Below are 19,342 nucleotides of genomic sequence, written 5' to 3'. Positions count from 1 at the left end.
AAACCACTTCATTATTATTGTCAGACACTGTCCTAAATGATTTATAAAGAGATATCATTTAATCCTCCCAAGCACCTTTAAAGAAGATATTTATGCCATCATTTTACAGAAACTGAGGCCCAAGCGCCCTCAGCCTACACACTTCAGAGCAAGGTCTTCCCCCAACGTGTGCCTATGTTAGAATGCCCACTTGTCGACCCCACTCTGCAGTTTGGGGAAGTTTGTGGCCAGGTACCGCAGGTCCCTCCGGCCTGCTCTGCCCGACTTTGGAATGCAAACTCCCTTGAGCAAGCACTTATTTAGCACAGTTTCACTGGCGGCCTGTCTGCCTAAGGTAGTCAGTGAATATTAAAATAGTCCTAATAATAAAATAGCGCTCAGTCAACCGTGTCAGCTTCTCATTGAGGGGGTGGAGAATACTTCACTTTCCCTGGAGGGCCTGTGAAAGAGCAGGCTCCAGTGTGGGGTGGGACCCTCCTTCCCTCCATCTTTACACTTGCCCAGCCTCTGGCGACCGTCATCTCACATGAGCCCTCAGTCTCGGCAGCGCACTCTACCAGGGCTCCTTTTCTCCCCCACTCAAAACATAATCAGTGCTTTCACCGACCTGGCTTCTGATTGGAGGCCGATCGCTTTGGATGATGACCTCTAGGACCCCTCTGTCGGTTGCAGCCTGTTTGTATTATTCTTACCGCAACTTAAGACACCTGCAGTGGGGTGTGTGGAAAAGTAAAAGACCAGTATTTTCACATCCCCAGGTACCAGAATCACAGAAGTCTCTGACAGCATTCCGGCTGCCTGAGTGGTTCCAGGGCTGGCGTCTGCCCATGTGTCCCTTCCAGACAGCTGCTCGCCAAGATGAGGGATCTTCTTCAGTATGTTGCTTGCTTTTTTGCCCTTTTCTCCACTGGGTCTTTGATTTTGGCCACCTGGACAGACTGTTGGATGGTGAATGCCGATGACTCCCTGGAGGTAAGAAGTCAGCAACTTCTCTCTCTCACTCCAGCCCATCCAAACTGCTCATCTTCCCCACTGCCACAGACAAACTCAGGACATTTACCAGGACTAGTGATCATAGTAGTAATAGCCAACATGGACTAGCTGACTTCTCATTATGATTTGCTGAGTCTTTACCTTACTAACTCATTTAATGCCCACAGCAAATCTGTGAGGTGGGTATTGTTATCCCCATTTTATAGATGAAGTCATGGAATAATCCCTCTTTTTTTCACAAGGATTAATTCACACAGGAGTAATTACATTGTCTCTGTCACTGAGTCTCTCAGAAAATCACCTCTCCCATTGCTGAAAATGCCAAATTGAATACCGTTCCAGTAACACCCCTTCTCTCAAAGATAAACGTGCTAATCTGGATGACAGCATAGAGGTAGGACAATAGACCCTCTTAAGGAGTGATACTACTCTAAGACAATGAATAATTGGACTCTAAGCATGTAAACTGAACCCAATTAGTATGCAAAGGAAGAATTTTGTTATAAGGAATGTCCATGCTAGGCAAAAACATTCTGAGGGAGGAAGTGCCTTTCCAGTGCATTCTAAAGTACAGGGGATAGATCTGGGTTAGAAAAATTCTCTCTTAAAAAGGAGTTGCTCCAGGTAAACTGTCTGCTATGCAAGAAATGGGTGAGTGAGTTCACATTTGAGGATTTTATTTTTCTCACCGGAGCAGCTCAGAAAGAAGTAATTTTGAAGTCCAAAGTATTTACTGTGGCCACAGGAATCTGAGAGAGGTAGACATGAGAAAAAAAATCTTCGGAATCTTTTGCTATTCATTAATAACATTTAGGAAATGGAAGGTAAGAAAAAGGAACTCAAATAAATAGTATATAGCAATCCAATTTGCTCTTTTATTTACCCCTGAAAGGAACAATTTACCCTAATAAAAATTATTATGTCACCTCTGTGAAGTTCAGGAAAGATTCCCAAGAGTGAGTTTATATATATGTGTGTGTGTGTGTGTGTGTGTATATGTGTGTATATATATATAGTTTTTCTCTTAATTTTATTTAACAGGCTCTCAAATTGGAGTTAGAAATGGGAGCTATTAATCTTTCTATTTCGCTTTGTATTGCTATTTATTTTTTCCTGCTTTTAACTTTGTTCTGACTTCTACATGGCATTGCAGAACGAATTAAGTTATAAAAACCTCCTTAGTGCTGGAAAATTGTATTTATAAAAATTGTGCTGGAGTTGAAATACTGTGTAGGATGTCTTCTATAAGTGAGACTGGGCATTTATCTGGCCATGCATATAAGCAGTGAATGGAAAAAAATTTTAAAAAGCCCTTTGAACAGTGCTCAGAGAAAAATGCAGATAAAAACATTCTGCTACTGCTAGCTTGCCATTATCTGGACTGCCAGCAATAGATGATTAATATATAATTGTGTTGGACTTAAGCATATTTAAAGTTATATTTTGAAAAATGCTTAAAATATGCAAAATCCCATGAAAGCACATAGAAATATTTTCTAGAACAATTTGAAACTCTTTTTGCTTAAGCTGACTGATTTGGTAACTTCACTTGAGAAGAAACAGAGCTTTAGAAAGGGTCAAACCTTGTGGAGAGAGAGATTGGGAGTCCTGACACTTAAAGTGCCTCCTTGCTTTCATTTAAGTACCTCCAACCAATTTGCCATCTGCCCTGTGAAAGAACACTTCTGGTTAAAAGTGAATGAAATGAACAGTCCCATTATTCACCTCAAATAAATCCTTGCTAACCTTGGACAAGAGTTAGTATTTCTTACCTTCTTTCTTATTCCCCATACTTGAAATGCATTGATATAAATATTCCCTAAGAAGGTCCCACGTCACATGGGTAAAAATGAGGCAACTTCTCTTCCAATGATCTCATTATTTGTCAATATTTTTAAAAGGACAGGAGTCTTTCATAATAATTGTTCCTTCAATCGGCCATAATATAAATTTATACAACTATCCATACATTTGTATGTTTGGAAGCTCACTGACTCAGTTACACTCTTCTCCCTTCTTGCCTCCCTCACCATTTTTATATCTCCTATAGTCCATACTAACAGCTCACTACAAACAACTGTTGGGCAAATGTTGACACAACAAACGTTTTTTTTTTTTTAAATTCAGTTTTATTGAGATATAGTCACATTCCATACAGTCATCCATAGTGTACAGTCAACTGTTCACACTACCGTCATATAGTTGTGAATTCATCACCACAATTTTTGAACATTTTCCTCACTCCAGAAAATAAATAAATAAATAAAAATAAAAAAGAACACCTAAAACATCCCATCCCCCATCCCACCCTATTTTTCATTTAATTTTTGTCCCCATTTTCTATTCATCTGTCCATACACTGGATAAAGGGAGTTTGAGCCACAAGGTTCTCACAAACACACAGTCACACCGTGTAAGCTACATCGTTACACAATCATTTTCAAGAATCAAGGCTATTGGGTTGCAGTTCAACAGTTTCAGGTATTTCCTTCTAGCTAGTCCAGTACACTAAAAACTACAAGGGGGTATCTATATAGTGCATAAGAATGCCCAAGAGAGTGACCTCTTGACTCCATTTGAAGTCTCTCAGCCGCTGAAACTATTCTGTTACATTTCACTTCCCCCTTTTGGTCAAGAAGACTTTCTTAATCCCAGGATGCTGGGTCCAGGCTTATCCTTGGGAGTCATGTCCCATGTAGGGGGGAGGGCAGTGAGTTCACCCACCGAGTGATCTTAGAGAGAGTAAGAGGGCCACAGAGGTTCTCTAGGGGAGACTCAGGCACAATTACAGGTAGGCTCAGCCTCTCCTTTGCAGCAACAAGCTTCATAAGGGCAAGCCCCAAGATGGAGGGCTCGGCCTACTAAATTGGTAGTACTCAACGTTAACAACAAAAACTTTTAAAGAACTAAAACTAAAATGCGCTCTCAGGGAAAATTTAAACAAGGGGAATTATGGATTTCTAGCTGTGTTATAATCTTAGGGTGATATAGACATTACAGTTGGAAAATGGATTCTACCATACAATGCAACATAGCAAACATATGGGATAATCCTACTAGGGGAGACAAGGATAAAGCAAGAATGTGCCTTTCTAGGAGTGTACATTCACTGGGGAAAAAGATACTTTTGCAACAACAATCAAATACCCACTTCAATTAATATTTTGAGAAAGAAATGGACAAAGTACCATGGGAATCGAAGAGCGTAGGGTCCTACTAGGGACATGGAAATAGGCCTCTTGGAAGAAAAAGTATTTGAGCAAAGCCTGGAAAAGATGCAAAGAATTTCAAAAGGTAGAAATGGCAGCTGGGGTCTGCCAGGTTAGGGGTCAATGCAGTGAAAGTGCAGAGCGAGGAGAAGCTCAGGGCTTGTTAGAGGGGTACGATGAGTGACAGGTAACACAGAGGGAAAAAGCTCAAATATTCTCTTTTCTTACTACAGTTACCTGCTTCGATAAGTAAAGTTCTTTGTATTAGATTAAAATGTTAGATAAAAAGAGATGGCACAGCTCTAAATCAGAGGCCAGGGACGCTGCTCTTGACATTTTTGATTCTCTGGGAAGACTGATATGGTGAAGAGAACTTGGGTTGAGATTAGTCAAGTCTGTTGCATCTTAACCTATATTAATTGCCTTCTATTGAGCCAGTCATAACCCTTGTCTTAGACTCAGTTTCCTCAACTATATGATAAAGTTGAGTTAAATTATCTCTAAGGTCTTTTTAGTCTTTACATTCTTAAATCCCCTGACTATGTCTGAAATCCCAGAAAAATGGCTGATCACTGTAGGATTCTAGTGTGAATATTCTCCACCCATCTTGTATACCTGGCACTGTGGTGGGTACAGGGCTACGAAGGAAAATGAGATCTGGAGCTGCCTTAAGTTGCTTCCAGTGTCCTGGAGGAGGCAGGCAGGTGAATTTATAGTTATGGTATGATATGTCAAGTGCTATGATATATAATAACCCTAAGTGGGCAGCTCATCAAATTTTGGATAACCAATGAAGGCTACCCAGAGGAAGAGATACCTAAACTGGGACTTGTAGAACATCTGAGTGAGGCAGGAAAAGTAGGGAGTACTCGAAGTCCAGGAAATGGCACGTGGAGAGATTCAGCTATGAGAGTGCTGTATGTTTGTGGAATTGTACATATCTCAGCATGTAAGAGTTTCCAGTGTGGGGAGAGCAGAAGATGGGCTCTGGGTCATCAAGGACTTTGTGTATTGGGTAAAATATAGATCTTATACCTCAGGAAAGGATGCACTAGTAGAGGATTGCAAGCAAACATGCACATGCATTTTAGAAAGTTCAATTTTTCTGGCTACTTGTGGGGAATGGTTGGAAAGAGTAAAATGAGTTGCAGGGAAACCAATTAGGAGATTTTTCTACAGACAGGAGTCAGACCATGGTGGTCTGAACAGGCATGGAGAGACATTAGATTTTGGAAACTCTAAAGAACTCGAATTGATGGGTTTGCTAATTGATTGCATGTAGGGAAAGATTGTGATGAAGAGGGGGAAGCCAAGGTTAAAATCCACCTTATGTGTTTTTGGGCAATTGGAGCAATGGCTGAGTCCCTCACCTAGTGTTTCTATGGAAGAAATTTATTCACTATGCAAACATCATCATGCAGCAAAGTGTGTGGACCACCCCACTAATATTCTGGCCTAGTCTATTATACAACACCTGGAGTGGGGCAGGAATGCAATGTTTTATAGTGATTAAAATGTTAGGGTTAGCCTTTCTTAGAAGGCAAAAATATCAAAATGTTAAATAATTTTTATCTAATAGGGTCATCCAAAACAGAGGATTCCACATTTAAACTTTCTCCTTATGACATGAAGTTTACATAGAAACCAATAATATAGAAAATAACACAAGATGATTTTTTACATTATTTCAATAAATATGTTGATTTTGAAGTGAAGAGTGGATTATTTCCTAAATAGGAAGGTCAGCACATCCAAAGTTTGACAATAAAATAGAAGTCTCAAACATTAGGCCAGGATATTTATTATATACCTTAATTAGTTGTCAATAGTTAAAATGTAGAGATTTTTATGGAACACTCTGGATTTCTAGTGTCCTTTGGAAACGTGGTCAATTTGGCCATTTGGACTTCCCAGCCCTACACAGCAACATTTACCAAGAGCTGAGCTGTTGCTGCCTGTTAGATGAAGTCTGTGCTTACCAGGTTCCCCACAGTGCCTACCTAACACAATCATTTTTCCATAGTTGACAGTATTTATAATATTGCATTATCTTTTTTATATATCTTTATGTGCCTTGATCTCCCAAGTCTGTCTGTCATCTTTTAAACTATGCTCACTGAATGCCTGTCATGTGCCAGCCAACATGAAAACTAAATGCTGGGGCTAGAGCAGTGATCGAGACAGACATGGTGTGTTGCTTCAAGAAGTTTATGGACACTTCTTATGGGTAGAGTAATAGGTGCTCAGTAGATCATTATTGAAAACTATTTTTCTAATGCATACACATTAACCCTCATTTGAACTTTGGAGTAAAAGATGATTACTGATACACTGTTCTCAAAATTGATGCTTAATATGTGCATTTGATTTGACTGAGTGATCTAGAACAGGATAAATCAAGTAGCCAAAAAACTATTATTAAGACTAGTGAGTTTACACTGCACTTGTATCACCCTGGACCCTATCAACTCAACTTGTTCCAGAAAGTGTTTACCATAGTACTAAAGCAGAAAACCACTCAGAAAATGTTTTAAGAAACCATGTTGATGATTACTCCTCCCAGTTGAGTTTATAGTGGCATAAACTAGTTCATGATTCTGGCATTTCTTGCTATGAAGCCTGTTATACTCCTTCTTTAAGACGTCTTTATTCTAGTCTTTGCCAATTTCCCTTTTTATCTCATTTCTAACATACACACAGCAACACACAGCTTTTGCCTGCCTTGTTTTGTTTACTGTAGTCTCAGGTTTGTCTGAGACTTCACCTATTTTATATATCTTTTGAGAATCAGAGACCTTCAAAACTACTTGATTAATTGGCATGTATTTCTTTCCCAACTGCATGGAAGATTATATGTATGTATTAGATATAGAAATTATACACAGTAAGCTTAGTGTTACACCATGATAATGTGAGATATGGATGGATTATTGTGGATATAACATATGCTATGTGAATTTAGGAACACCCTACTTTATAAGTCAAGCACTCAATCTTGAGACTTGCTCTTATGAAACTTATGGTTATAAGGGGGAGGCTAAGCCTACCTATAAAAAATATGCATTAGGTTATAAATTTCTATACACAAGGATTTGTGGATAAATATACTACATATGGGATAAAGAATATATCAACTGGAAAATAAAAAGGAATAAGCCAGTAAAATCTATTAGTTTTTAAACTCAATCTTGTTTACACATGCTATAAGAATTTATAATTTTCATACTACTTTACCAGCATTGGCTAATATATTTTTGCATTTTAATAAATATGTTGACATATTTACATTGCAACTTCAATGTTAAAGTTTTAATAATACTATAGTAAGTAATCTATTTTACTACCAAAACTCGAAACATTTCAATTTTAACAACATAAGATACATTTGAATTTTTTAAACTAGGATTCTGAATTTTTTTGTTTTTTAAATTTTATTATTTTTTACAAGCCCAGAGTCTATAAGAACTTAAGGCAGGCCTTAATGAGGACAAGGTGGCAAGACCAATAGAGACATAATAAATGCTGTCTTTCCTTTCTACTCTATGTTTGATATTTATAAGATGCTTTATATAATAGAAAACCATTAGTTTAGTCACTAAGATATATTTGGTTTAGGTCACCTGGTTATTTATGGAGCACTGGCTAAAGGTATAAGTGGCAAGGAATGGGATAATGCAAACTTAGTAAGTAAAATGAAATGTTTGTGATCTTCATGGTTATATGACGTGATGTACATATCTGAACTTTCTAAATATTTCAATTTTAACATTTATTTTATCATTTGTTAAAGCTAAATATTTAAACATTTAAAATGCTTTCCTTATGAAAGTATGGTATCACAACTTTGCAATGATTACTGCCCAGTGACAAAAATCACAACCTATGCTGAGTAAATGATTACAAAATAATAATTTCCCACCCCCTCCCCCTTTTCTTCCTTTCTTTCTCAGTTTTGAAGCATCAGGCAGAAAAGCTGTATTCTCTAGACCAGAATATACTCTTCACCAACCTTATTTGATGTGCCATGGGAATACATCTTTATTTCTGTCTTATTAAAAGAGGATATAAATCCATACCTTGAAAATAATTTAAATTGTAGCAAGTTAAAAGAATTTGCTTAGGAGGAAAAAATGTAGTTTCTCTGAAGAGATAATTCTAATTTAGGCCTCAATGTGAGATTTCAAAGATCAGCTCACATGATATTTCATTCATTTATTCATTCTTTCAACAAATATGCCAAGTCTCTTAATAGCTGTTCCATCATTTCATATTAACATCATTTCATGTTAACAAATGCACCGTCAGTTCCTATTATGTGTAAGTCGGTGCTTGGTGCTGATGAGATCATGAGAGGAATGAGAGAAAGTTTGTAGCCTCAAATGTCACTGAAGGAATTTGAAATCAATTGGAAAGTAAAACTAGTATATAAATAATCAGAATACATGCTAGGCATAATAGTTATAATATTTGTTTTATGTTGAAAAAATTGTGGTAGTGTCATTGATGCAAATAGAAACTACAGGAGAACTCTAGAGGAGAATAAATCATGGAGATAAAATGAATTTGAATGTGGGCAACTTTCATTTGAAGTAATAAAATTTTAATCATAACAGTTCTTGATGTATTACAGGTTCTCAGTAAATACTTAACAGAAGATTAACAAAAAAATGAGATAATCTTGTGAAAATACTTTTCTCCTTCTGATAATTGAAAGACCAGTCACTTTGGGAAAAAACTACTTTTGTATTTCAGTATGGATACTACATATATCATAATATAGCTAACGCATTAATAATGTTATTAATTCAAAATTTATTTTCTTTCTCATATGTGAGCATTTAAGAAATAACTTATAGTATGTTTTTTTTCTATTGTCAGCCTTATTTCCTTGGTCAGACCAAAAGGAAATAGTCAGAAGTATAAAAATGGGCTAAGAGAAGTAAACAATATTTCTCCAAGAGAATCAATATCGAAAATAGAAGTTGAACTTAAATCTCATATCTCTCTCTTCAGTGAACATTATTCAAAATGTCATCTCCTCCTCCAAAACAAAAACAAAACAATGAACTGGAAATAGACAATAATATATCTAACATTTATTGACAGATTCGTACTTGCCTGGTACTGAGGTAAATGCTTCAGATACGCAAGGTCATTTACTCCTCGCAAGAAAGTTATGATGTATGTATTATTCTTCTCCTTTTATGGCATAGTAAATGTGGTTTATAGCAGCTTAAAAGCTTGTCTAAATTCTCACAGCTACTACCCAGCAAGGTGGGATTTAATCTCAGCTTCAGCTAACATCAAGTCTAACTTGTAAACTTCCCCACTATAAAACATTTTGGGTTTTTTGCCATTTAAGAAAGGTTAACTGTAAACTTTTAAGCATTGTTCTGCTTTTTTAAGAACCTAGTCTTAAAAAACTTTTTGAGAACTTAGACTTGTTTGTCTTTTGAAGAGTTCCTAAGAAGCTGTCTTACAACAGGGGGAGAGGTGAATGAAGTTTATATGTTATAGATAAGGAGGGCTTTCCTAAATATGATAAAGTATTTTAACCTTGTCTTTCTTGCACAAAGGCACCTTTAAGGGTGTCTCCAGTAAGTGCTCTATTAACACAGAAGCTTAGTTAATTACGGCCACTATTCTCACGGACCTTAACTAAGCGTGAATACCAAGCGATCTAATGGTGTGCCCCTGAGCATTAATGGCTAATGAAATTGGATTCCTTGTTTCCTCTAATGAGCTCATTGCTTTTCTAAATATGGTCATTGCAAGTAAATGATCAATAGCCTTGAAAATGACACCACTAGGGAATTATTTGGAAAAGACAGAAGTCATCATTTTAGTGCAAAATAAGAAATTTCTTTCTAAATAAACTCATACGTAATAGGAATGACTGTAGTTCGTGTGACGGTTTTTTTAATGGGTGAGTTTGACAGCAGGAATTTGTGGACAGTCCCTGTGTGATTACAGAGCTGTGCTCTCAAAGCCACATCACCCAGCTCGATCCAGAATAAACTAGTTCCAATGTGTTTCTGTTAACTAAGGGACCAAAAGCCAAAAGTATATGAAAGGCCTGTTTTCTATTATGGTAGGAAAGTTAGTGCAAGCCATCTCTCTCTCTACTGTCTTAGTTTCTAGGATTGCTGTTTCAAATTACTATAGTCTACGTGGCTGCAAAGAACAAACTTATATTGTCTCACAGCTCTGGAGGCCAGAAGTATGAAATAAAGCCATCAGCGGGCCCCGCTCCCTCCCAAGGCTCTGGGGAGAATCTGTTCCTCACTTCTTCCAGCATCTGGTGGCTGTGGACATTCCTGGACTGTGGTCACATCACTTCCGTTCTGCCTCTGGGGTCACATGGCCTCTGCCCCTTCTGTCTGTATCTCTCCTTTATAAGTTTCCTATCAGGATATCTGTCATTGGCTTTAGGGCCCAACAGAATAATACAGGATGATCTCTGTATCTCAGAATCCTTGACTTAATTCCATCTGCAAAGACAGTTTTTCCAAATAAGGTAACATTCACAGTTTCTGGAGATTAGGATGTGGACATATATTTTGGGGGGCCACTATTCAGTCCAGTGATCTCCCTCTACTTTCATTATGGTTGGTCAGTAAAGCTAGACATACGCACCTCTCTGGATGTTATAATGTATAATAACTCTAATAATATCACTTATTAAGCAAATCATATATACTGTGTGTGTGCTTGTAAGTTTTGGCTCATGTAACCACCCTATCATTGTATCCTTCATACAGATAAGGAAATTGAGGCTAAAAAAAGGAATGATCTTGCCTAAGTTTACAACACAGCTAATTGTGTCAATTTATACTTAAAAGTCTGTAGTTTTTTTTTCCCTGTAACTTAAATTTAATGCTTATCCAGATTTAGATGTTCACCTTCTTGTTTAGAAATTGATGTGTTAAATTTCACAAAAGTTTTCATGGTTAGATTTTTTGGTCTCTGTGGTTTGTTGGGTCCGATCATCTTCCATAAATTCCAGAACATCCCTTCTGATTTAACTTCAGAAGAGCCAGCCAAAGTGAGGTTTTGTAGAACTATGACCTTGGAATGAGATTCAAATTCAGGTGTGTTTCATCCAATGCTATCTTCCTATATCCAATTTTAACCTGAAATGGATTTGAATTTTTTAAAAATGGGTTTTAAGTATACTGCAGTGCTTAAGAGCATACACTCAGATTGCTGTATCTGAACCCTAGCTCCCCCATTTATTGATCATGTTCCCTTGGGCGTAGCACTTAATCTTCCTGTGCCTCCATGTCCTTATTTGTAAACTACCAGATAATATTAACATCTATCTCATAGGGTCTTTTTAGGATCTTATTGTAAATAAGATCATATGCTTCAATAGTACCTACTTCATAGTATACACTCAGTATAGTATTATTATCAAATATCATTATTTTAAATATAAAGTAATAGTAGAAGTACCACATTCAAAACTGTGATGGAGTTGCAAGCACTGGAGTTTTATTTGGCACACAACACACTTTCAAAGCAGAACATGGACATAGTTTCATATTGCATGTCTTACATGATAATGGTTTTCTTTTGCAAAGCAATCTGTGTTTATGTGTCTTCCTTTTCTCCCCATACCGATTATAATCCCATGCTTTGTATTTCTCTTCCCACTGTGCTCAGTTATTAATTTTTTCTTTGAGGAAACCTTAAGATTTCATTTTCTAAGGTAATTCTTGGTTAAACTTTACTAAACTCTTCTCAGATTTCCAAGGCAATGTGAATCCATAATTGAGTCAGAAGAACAATCTTATTAGTTCTGTTCCATGTGCATGAGCTCCATCAAGAATACTTGAAACTATTTTCTGTTGGCATGTTTACAATTCTAAGAAAACTGTGACTTACAATTTATAAAGTATGAGAAGTTTCAGGGCACTGGTACCTTTCAGCTCTAAGTGGACACAGCATCATCTGCACATCATTTCCAAGTGAAAGAGGTTTACAGTTGTCAGATTGTATGTAACTAATGCTCAGTTTGTTTACATCCATATCATAGCTGATGCATTTGTAAACTGTCAATGGAGCAGGAAGTGGGAAGGCTTTGGGCCTTTATATTACATTTATTTATGACTTTATGTATGGCTTTCTTTGGCATTTATTTTAAATTTATGAATCAAATAATATAACACTGTTCTTCATGAAATCATTGTTCATATGAAGAAAAATTAATAACATTCCTAATAGACTCAAGATGTCAGCATTTACCATGTATTATTATGGCTGTTTTTTTAGATGAGTAAATGTCAGTACAGAGAAGTGAGATAAATTGCCTCCATGTTAAACTATGACTCAATGATGGATCCAGCCATAGATATTTGAATATATTTAGTTCTGATTTTATCCATCTTAGCCATGATTAATTTCTCCCCCTGAAATCAGGAAGTAAATTAGTTTTCCAATGGTGGAAGTGTTTTAATTAAAAATACTATAAAATGCATTGTCTGATGTAAATGAAATTCTGATCATACTAGTAACCGCTGTACTTTGCTAGCAAACTCACAACAGCCGAGTTCTGCCTTTGATCACAGGGGTGGAGGGATGGGGTGGGAGGAAGTGTGTCTGCCTGAGTTGTGTCACACAGCATCTTCTCCACCTCCAGGTGAGCACAAAATGCCGCGGCCTCTGGTGGGAGTGCGTCACTAATGCTTTTGATGGGATTCGCACCTGTGATGACTACGATTCCATTCTTGCTGAACACCCCTGTACGTATGCCTTAGACCTCCATTATCAGTGACAAAGCTTTTATGAAACTGCTTGCTAGGAAAGGAACACTAAAGAATACTGAGCTCGGGTTTTCCATCATGTCATTTGTTTTCTGCAGTCCTTTGCTAAGTAAGGTTCTGTCCAGTTTTCAATATTTTGATTGAAAATTGAGTTCATCTCTGAAATGTGAATTGAAACTTTTTTTTTTAGCATATTTTATCTTTTCCCCTGTATTTATAAATTCCTTGAGGTTAGAAAAACTATCTTATCCATCTCTGCTATCCCTCAAAAGGGCCTGGCACACTGCCTCATACATAGCTTATAGTAAAAGCTTTTTGAATTGAAAAGAATTCTTCAGGGTGCTGTGATTTTATGATTAAAACTGAAAGATTAGATTAGAAGTATTTCAGAAATGTCTTTGAGCTATCACTTAGTTCAAATAGTGAGTTTTCAGTTATTTCAATTGGAAGTTTGCTAAAAGTGAGAGAAGTGGAGATAGAGGGGCAAAGACAGAGACAGAAAAAACTGACAGGCAGATAGTCCAAGAAAGGCAGTGAATCATGGGACCAGAAGATGAAAAAATATCAGGAACATTAATGCCAGATCCTTCACCGTCCTTATGTTTCACTTTAAATTAAAGTAGCTGTTAGCAAGACCCAGGTTTCTATGAATAGAGAAATCTCTTAGATTAAAAAATCTTGGTGATTCTCTCAATCCTTTTCCATTTCTCCATGGCATTTTTTTTTCCTTTGAGAACTTTGAACCATGCCAAGAAATACCAGTCCTGTTGTTAAAGCAAAGTGGTTTTTTTCAAAGCAAATGATGGGTGATGGCACCATATGGCAACTTCTTTTCTCAAGATAAATGAAAAGTAAACTCTTGGAATATGACTTTTCCTCTGGACAGCTCTTTCAGTCCAGGGGAAAAGCATTTAAAAGGAGCAGTGCATTAAAATGACTTCATTTGCCATTCAAGAGTTGGGTCCCTGAAACATTTTAAAACAATTCATAAGGCCTGCCTACATGTCTTCCTTTCCCTCCCTCCCTCCCTCTCTCCTTCCTTTTTAATCTTTTTCCTTTTCCCCTCCCTATGCTATCTCAGTTCTACCTACTAAGAAGCATGATTTGGCCAATAGGAATGGAAATTTTATGTGGGTACGGGGTCTAGTCTAGAAATACAGTGGCGTAGTTAGATCTGAGAAGAAAAAAAGAATGATTAACATTGCAAACTTTTAAATATAGTTATGTGCATTTATGCAAGAAGAAAATAAAATCAGCCATAAGCCCACTACAAAGAGAAAACCACTCTTTACATTGTAATATGTTTCTTTTTCATCTTTTGTTTATACTATTTTATACCTATTAATTTCAAATAATATACTAAATACCCATTACTTTTATTAATTCTATCATCTGCCTAGAGGCAACAGAGATGAAAATGTATTCTGGTAAAATAATGTATCTATACTCTCTAGGCAAGAATATTACTTACGAGGAAGTCGGATTTCATTTCTAGCCTTTGCTGTCTTTCATACACCATCATTAAACAACCCTTCTTTTCCATTACCCTGTGTTGCCAACATGTGGGGCCCAAATACATTTTTTTCTTTTTTTTTTTTTTTTTGCAAAGCCCCTGTTGATAAGGACTATTGAGTTCTCCTACCCCTGTCCTGTCCCTAAATCAGTGTGTTAATACCATTCTGGCAGTCAAATCACACACAATCAAAAAAAAATTTTTTTCTCACCAGCCAGCATGAGAGTCTGCTCATGATTGTCCTCCGAGAACTGTGCTGGCCACAGCGCCCCTGGAAGATCCCATGGGCATAAGTACTGGGCTCTTCAGAGGATCTTGTTGGAGGGCCCAACATCTCCGCAAAGGGAAAGAGGCAACCAGGACCTACGGGTGTCTGGTTGAGTTCAGGACGTGCCATCCTGATGGCACTGCTGGCGTGGCAGTGCCAGGTTCCAATTCCATACTCCAAAGTATGGGAACTCCTGATGTCTAAAGGGGAGTCATTTGGGGGATCAAGAGGATCTGTTGAAATATAAAAAGTGACATGATCTAAGGAGTGATATACTTTCCCTTTCCTCAATTTTGGGAAAAATGGGCCTTAGATTTGGAACATTTTTAAGTGTTTTAAAAGTTTTTTAAAATAATTCCAATTTTTGAGATCTGACAAACTCCTTTCTAGAAACAAATATAAGTCATATATACTAACATAATCTTTCATACTATATTCAGCTATTAAAAAGATTTAAGCTGATTTTATGCATTGGTTTCCTTTCTCTTATATACTTAAAATACTTTTTTACTTTAAATAAGGAAAGTCAGTCACATTTTTGCAAGCAACCTATTATCAAATGGGTGCTAAGGTCACTTCACTATTTGGGAAAAAATGATTTAAAATGCAAGGATTTAACACAAAATTGCTAATAAAATAAAATATAATTAAACACTGTATCCTTAAAGGCATACATTTTGTTACTTCTATCCATCAGCCAACTAAAGTAATAATGATCTGGAATTCAGTTAATTAACCCCCCATTCTTGATATAATTTTCCTATTTTTAATTTAGCATCACTATGTCACAGTTCAGGAGGTTTTCACAGTTGGAGATGATGCTTCTACTTCACAAGACAACTGCTACTATTCCACTTCTATTTACTTGATCTTCTCTTCCCTGGACTCTACTATATAGTCTTTTTTGTTCTAGTTCTAAAATATGCTCAGTTGTCAATGCAAGGCTGAAAGGTTAATATGGAGTGTTAGCCAAGGAGGCTCCTGGTCAAGCCTGAAGAGAACATGATCTGGCTTCCAGAAGTAGTCTTCTCTCGATAGCGCAAGCTCTTTTCCCTCCTTCTAAAGATCTGCTGAAGGCTCCCAGCAGCGTGAAATTGGCAAGAGGACCTTTGAAATAGTTTCTCCTCCTCTCCAGCACGGAATTTTAAGCAGTGTTTTTTTTTTTAATTGTTCAATAAAACTTCAAACAAATGTAATAATCATGTATTCATTTATTCATTCAGTTCAATATTTATTAGAAAACTTGTGCAGAACAAATGCACTACCTTCAACTCACATTCAGCTCTAACACTTGTTAGCAAGACTCATTCCAGAGCCGGAGACAAAATGGAAAACACTTATTTAGTCTCGACTATATGCCAGGCATTGTGCTAGGATTCCAAAAGACCAGGTAGTAATCATGCTTAAACAAATAGAAATGTCAAGAGTCTCATAAGATTTTTGAGTGCTATGAAAAAAATTAAGGGTATTAACTTCAAAATTCATATAAATTGAATGTCTGACTTCTATCCTTGGGTCTGTGTTAACATATGTGGTTGTCTGTTTTTTGATGTATGTCTTTAGACTGAGTTAACATATTTCCTTCCTCTGATTATGTGGAACGACATGCCCTGGTCTTCCAGTGAAGCTGGTATTGACTCGCGCATTGATGATTACTGCAGATATTCTAGCTGGGTTTGGATTCATCACCCTGCTCCTTGGTCTCGATTGTGTGAAATTCCTCCCTGATGAGCACTACATCAAAGTCCGCATCTGCTTTGTTGCTGGAACCACATTACTAATAGCAGGTACTTGTCTGGGCTGGTGATGGGGTGAAGATACTCATCTGAGGAAATGAGAGGAAGAAGAATACTATTCAGATGCAGAAATTCATTTTAGCGTCATAAGTAGCTTGCTTCTCTAGAAGAAAGAATAAAGGAGACTGTTTTACCAGCCCCACTTTAATTTTGAAATCAGATAATTAATCTTTTCTTTATATCCCAGATTAAGGTTTACTAAAACTATGTTTTATCATTTAAAAATGTATCTGATGCTATAAAATTTGTAAATAGATTTTTGCTGTTATTCTTGAATTTAAATCCTAAAGTAAGCCCCAAGCATACACCTCCTTCACTGTACCTCATGGACACTGTACTCCCCACCCCCCACCAATTCTTTTTATCAATGCACTACATTTTGCAGAGTCTTATGTTAGGCTTTTCTTACATGCCAACCCATTTAGTCATACAGGTCGTAATGAATAGACCATATTATTTCCCATTTAAGAAGCAGATGAAGAAATGGACTTCTGAAGAGTAACAATTCAAGCATGACTAATAAGCAGTAAGTCCAGAAGCACTTTGAACACTGTCTATTAGTGAAACAGCAAAGCCGATATTTTACCCAGGCCTATTTTCAACTTTGAAGCCTAGTCTTCCTCTATCACAATGTGATGTCACATTTGGATCTTAATAGAAAAAGAAAGGCAGTATATTGTTGAAGAAATCAGAGTTCAGGAAGACTGGAAACCAAGGAACACACTCTCCCAGAGAGAAAACTTTCTTCTTATATGGTAGCAGCAGAAGTTTAGCAAAGCAAATAGAAAAGGGAACATGACCAGTCAATGCGGGACAGCAGATGGATAGGGACTTTGGAATTAAAAATATCTGGAGATATATTGGTGTAACGTATGATCTTAGGCAAGTTGTTTAACCTATCTCTCCATTCCCTCATCTGTAAAATGGAGACCAATGGAATAGACAGAAGTGAAGGGTACAAAATTTGAGTTTTCCATGAAACCGTAGTATTATTGTCAGCCCTCTGAATGGCATCATATATTTTGGGCAGTAAGCAAGTATCCTTGGATTTACATTTGGAGAATTCCCAGCACTATTCTTAGCATCATCCCTTTCTTTCAGGTGCCCCAGGAATCATTGGCTCTGTGTGGTATGCTGTTGATGTTTATGTGGAACGTTCTTCTCTGGTTTTGCACAATATATTTATTGGCATCCAATATAAATTTGGTTGGTCCTGTTGGCTTGGAATGGCTGGGTCTCTGGGTTGCTTTTTGTCTGGAGCTCTCCTCACCTGCTGCTTATACCTCTTTAAAGGTAAGAACAAAATAAAGTAGCACACTTCCTTGCTTCCATTGTATCCTTCCCAATCCAATGGAAACAGGTTTCATCAGCACAAAACAATGTTACTTATTTAATCCTTACCTATTGCCATTAAAAATTCCAGTTCAAGGACAATTGAATTGCAATGCTCTAGCCTTAATACCCAGTCAATGCTATATTTGGTGAAAATGAAAACCTACAGCAAAATAGTTTCAATATTCAAATATATAATGATTCCTTGGATACATTATCTTACACATATAACTTCACTCAATCTACAAAATTCATATTTATAGTTAACTGAAGAAGTGGGCTGAGAGCCAAGCCAAATGTTTGTTGTTACCAAACAACATTAAAGAATTTAATGTATTACTATTTGGTTTCCAGAAATATCACAAATAAAGGAGGAATCCCTTTTCTCATTAGAAAAAAATGGAAATTACTTGGCTAAATTTTAAATCTAAAAATAACTTTCAGAACGAAAATCCTGGGGTTTTCTCAGATGATTCCTACTCAGGATATTTATGTTCTAGCCTCTTTCCTGGAACACATAAAATGAAATTATTTTTCTATTTTCCAAAGTATATTGAGCATTATTTATTTTTGAATCCCTGAATTTATCTCTTTCAAACAGACGTTGGACCTGAGAGGAACTATCCTTATTCCGTGAGGAAGGCTTATTCCACTGCCCGTGTTTCCATGGCCCAGTCATACCTGGCCCCTCGGACAGAGACGGCCAAAATGTATGCTGTAGACACCAGGGTATAAAGTACTACATGTTAGTCTGTGTTTATAATTATTTAACTAATTGATCAATGTATTCAAGTTAATAAAATAACGGGTTGGTCCAGGAACAGTGATTTAGACTTCATGTTCAACTTAATAAAAAAGTTTGATTCACCTATTGCTTCTCCTTTCTATTATTTTTATTTTCTTACTCATTCTCTCTACCCCCCACCTCTCTCTCTCCCTTCCTCCCCCGCTTCTCATACACACACGCAAACTTTTGCCATACTTTAAGATAAGGTTGCTAGAACTTAGAAATGTTTGTTCATGATTTGTACATTGTTATTAGAGATTATGACGTGGCGATATTAAAATAAAATGAAACTTTAAGAATAGAAAGCAACTTTCAAAGGAGGTCAGAGATTCTAATTTTTGAAAGGATCAAGGAGTTCTTAGCTCTCTCCCTAGCTTTTGGTTCACTTTCTGCTTTCTTGACTGAGTGAAGTATTTGATAACTTCAAAGAAGATGAGTCTTCCAAATTCAAACTGCTATATCAAAGCTTACCATTGCACTGATTCTGTTAAAATAGAAAATGAAAGTAACAGCTTCAAGTACCAGCCACCGGTGAGAGTTAAAAGATAAGAAGTTCCCCTTCTATGCTCTAAATGTCCAAGGCAAATGCTAAATTAATACTGGAGGCAGTTGTGATTTTCTACCTCATTAACAACATAAGAGAACTGTGTATTATTTCAACAGTACTCCAAGCTTACCC

The 19,342-nt window shown here is 36.8% G+C and overlaps 1 protein-coding gene across 1 annotated transcript; it reads left to right on the top strand.

Annotated features, from left to right (window-relative positions):
• Nucleotides 1-541: 541 nt before the first annotated feature.
• On the top strand, nucleotides 542-18,660 carry CLDN16 (claudin 16). The gene is given in 6 exon segments (XM_037844350.1): nucleotides 542-797; nucleotides 799-972; nucleotides 12,844-12,946; nucleotides 16,371-16,535; nucleotides 17,646-17,837; nucleotides 18,478-18,660. Coding segments are annotated over 6 exon segments (927 nt in total). The 5' UTR covers nucleotides 542-638; the 3' UTR covers nucleotides 18,612-18,660.
• The last annotated feature ends 682 nt before the right edge of the window (nucleotides 18,661-19,342 follow it).

Source organism: Choloepus didactylus, chromosome 1, assembly GCF_015220235.1.
Source record: "Choloepus didactylus isolate mChoDid1 chromosome 1, mChoDid1.pri, whole genome shotgun sequence".
Taxonomy (NCBI): domain Eukaryota; kingdom Metazoa; phylum Chordata; class Mammalia; order Pilosa; family Megalonychidae; genus Choloepus; species Choloepus didactylus.
Note: the sequence above shows the minus strand (reverse complement) of the source record. Positions and strands in the feature narration are given on the sequence as shown.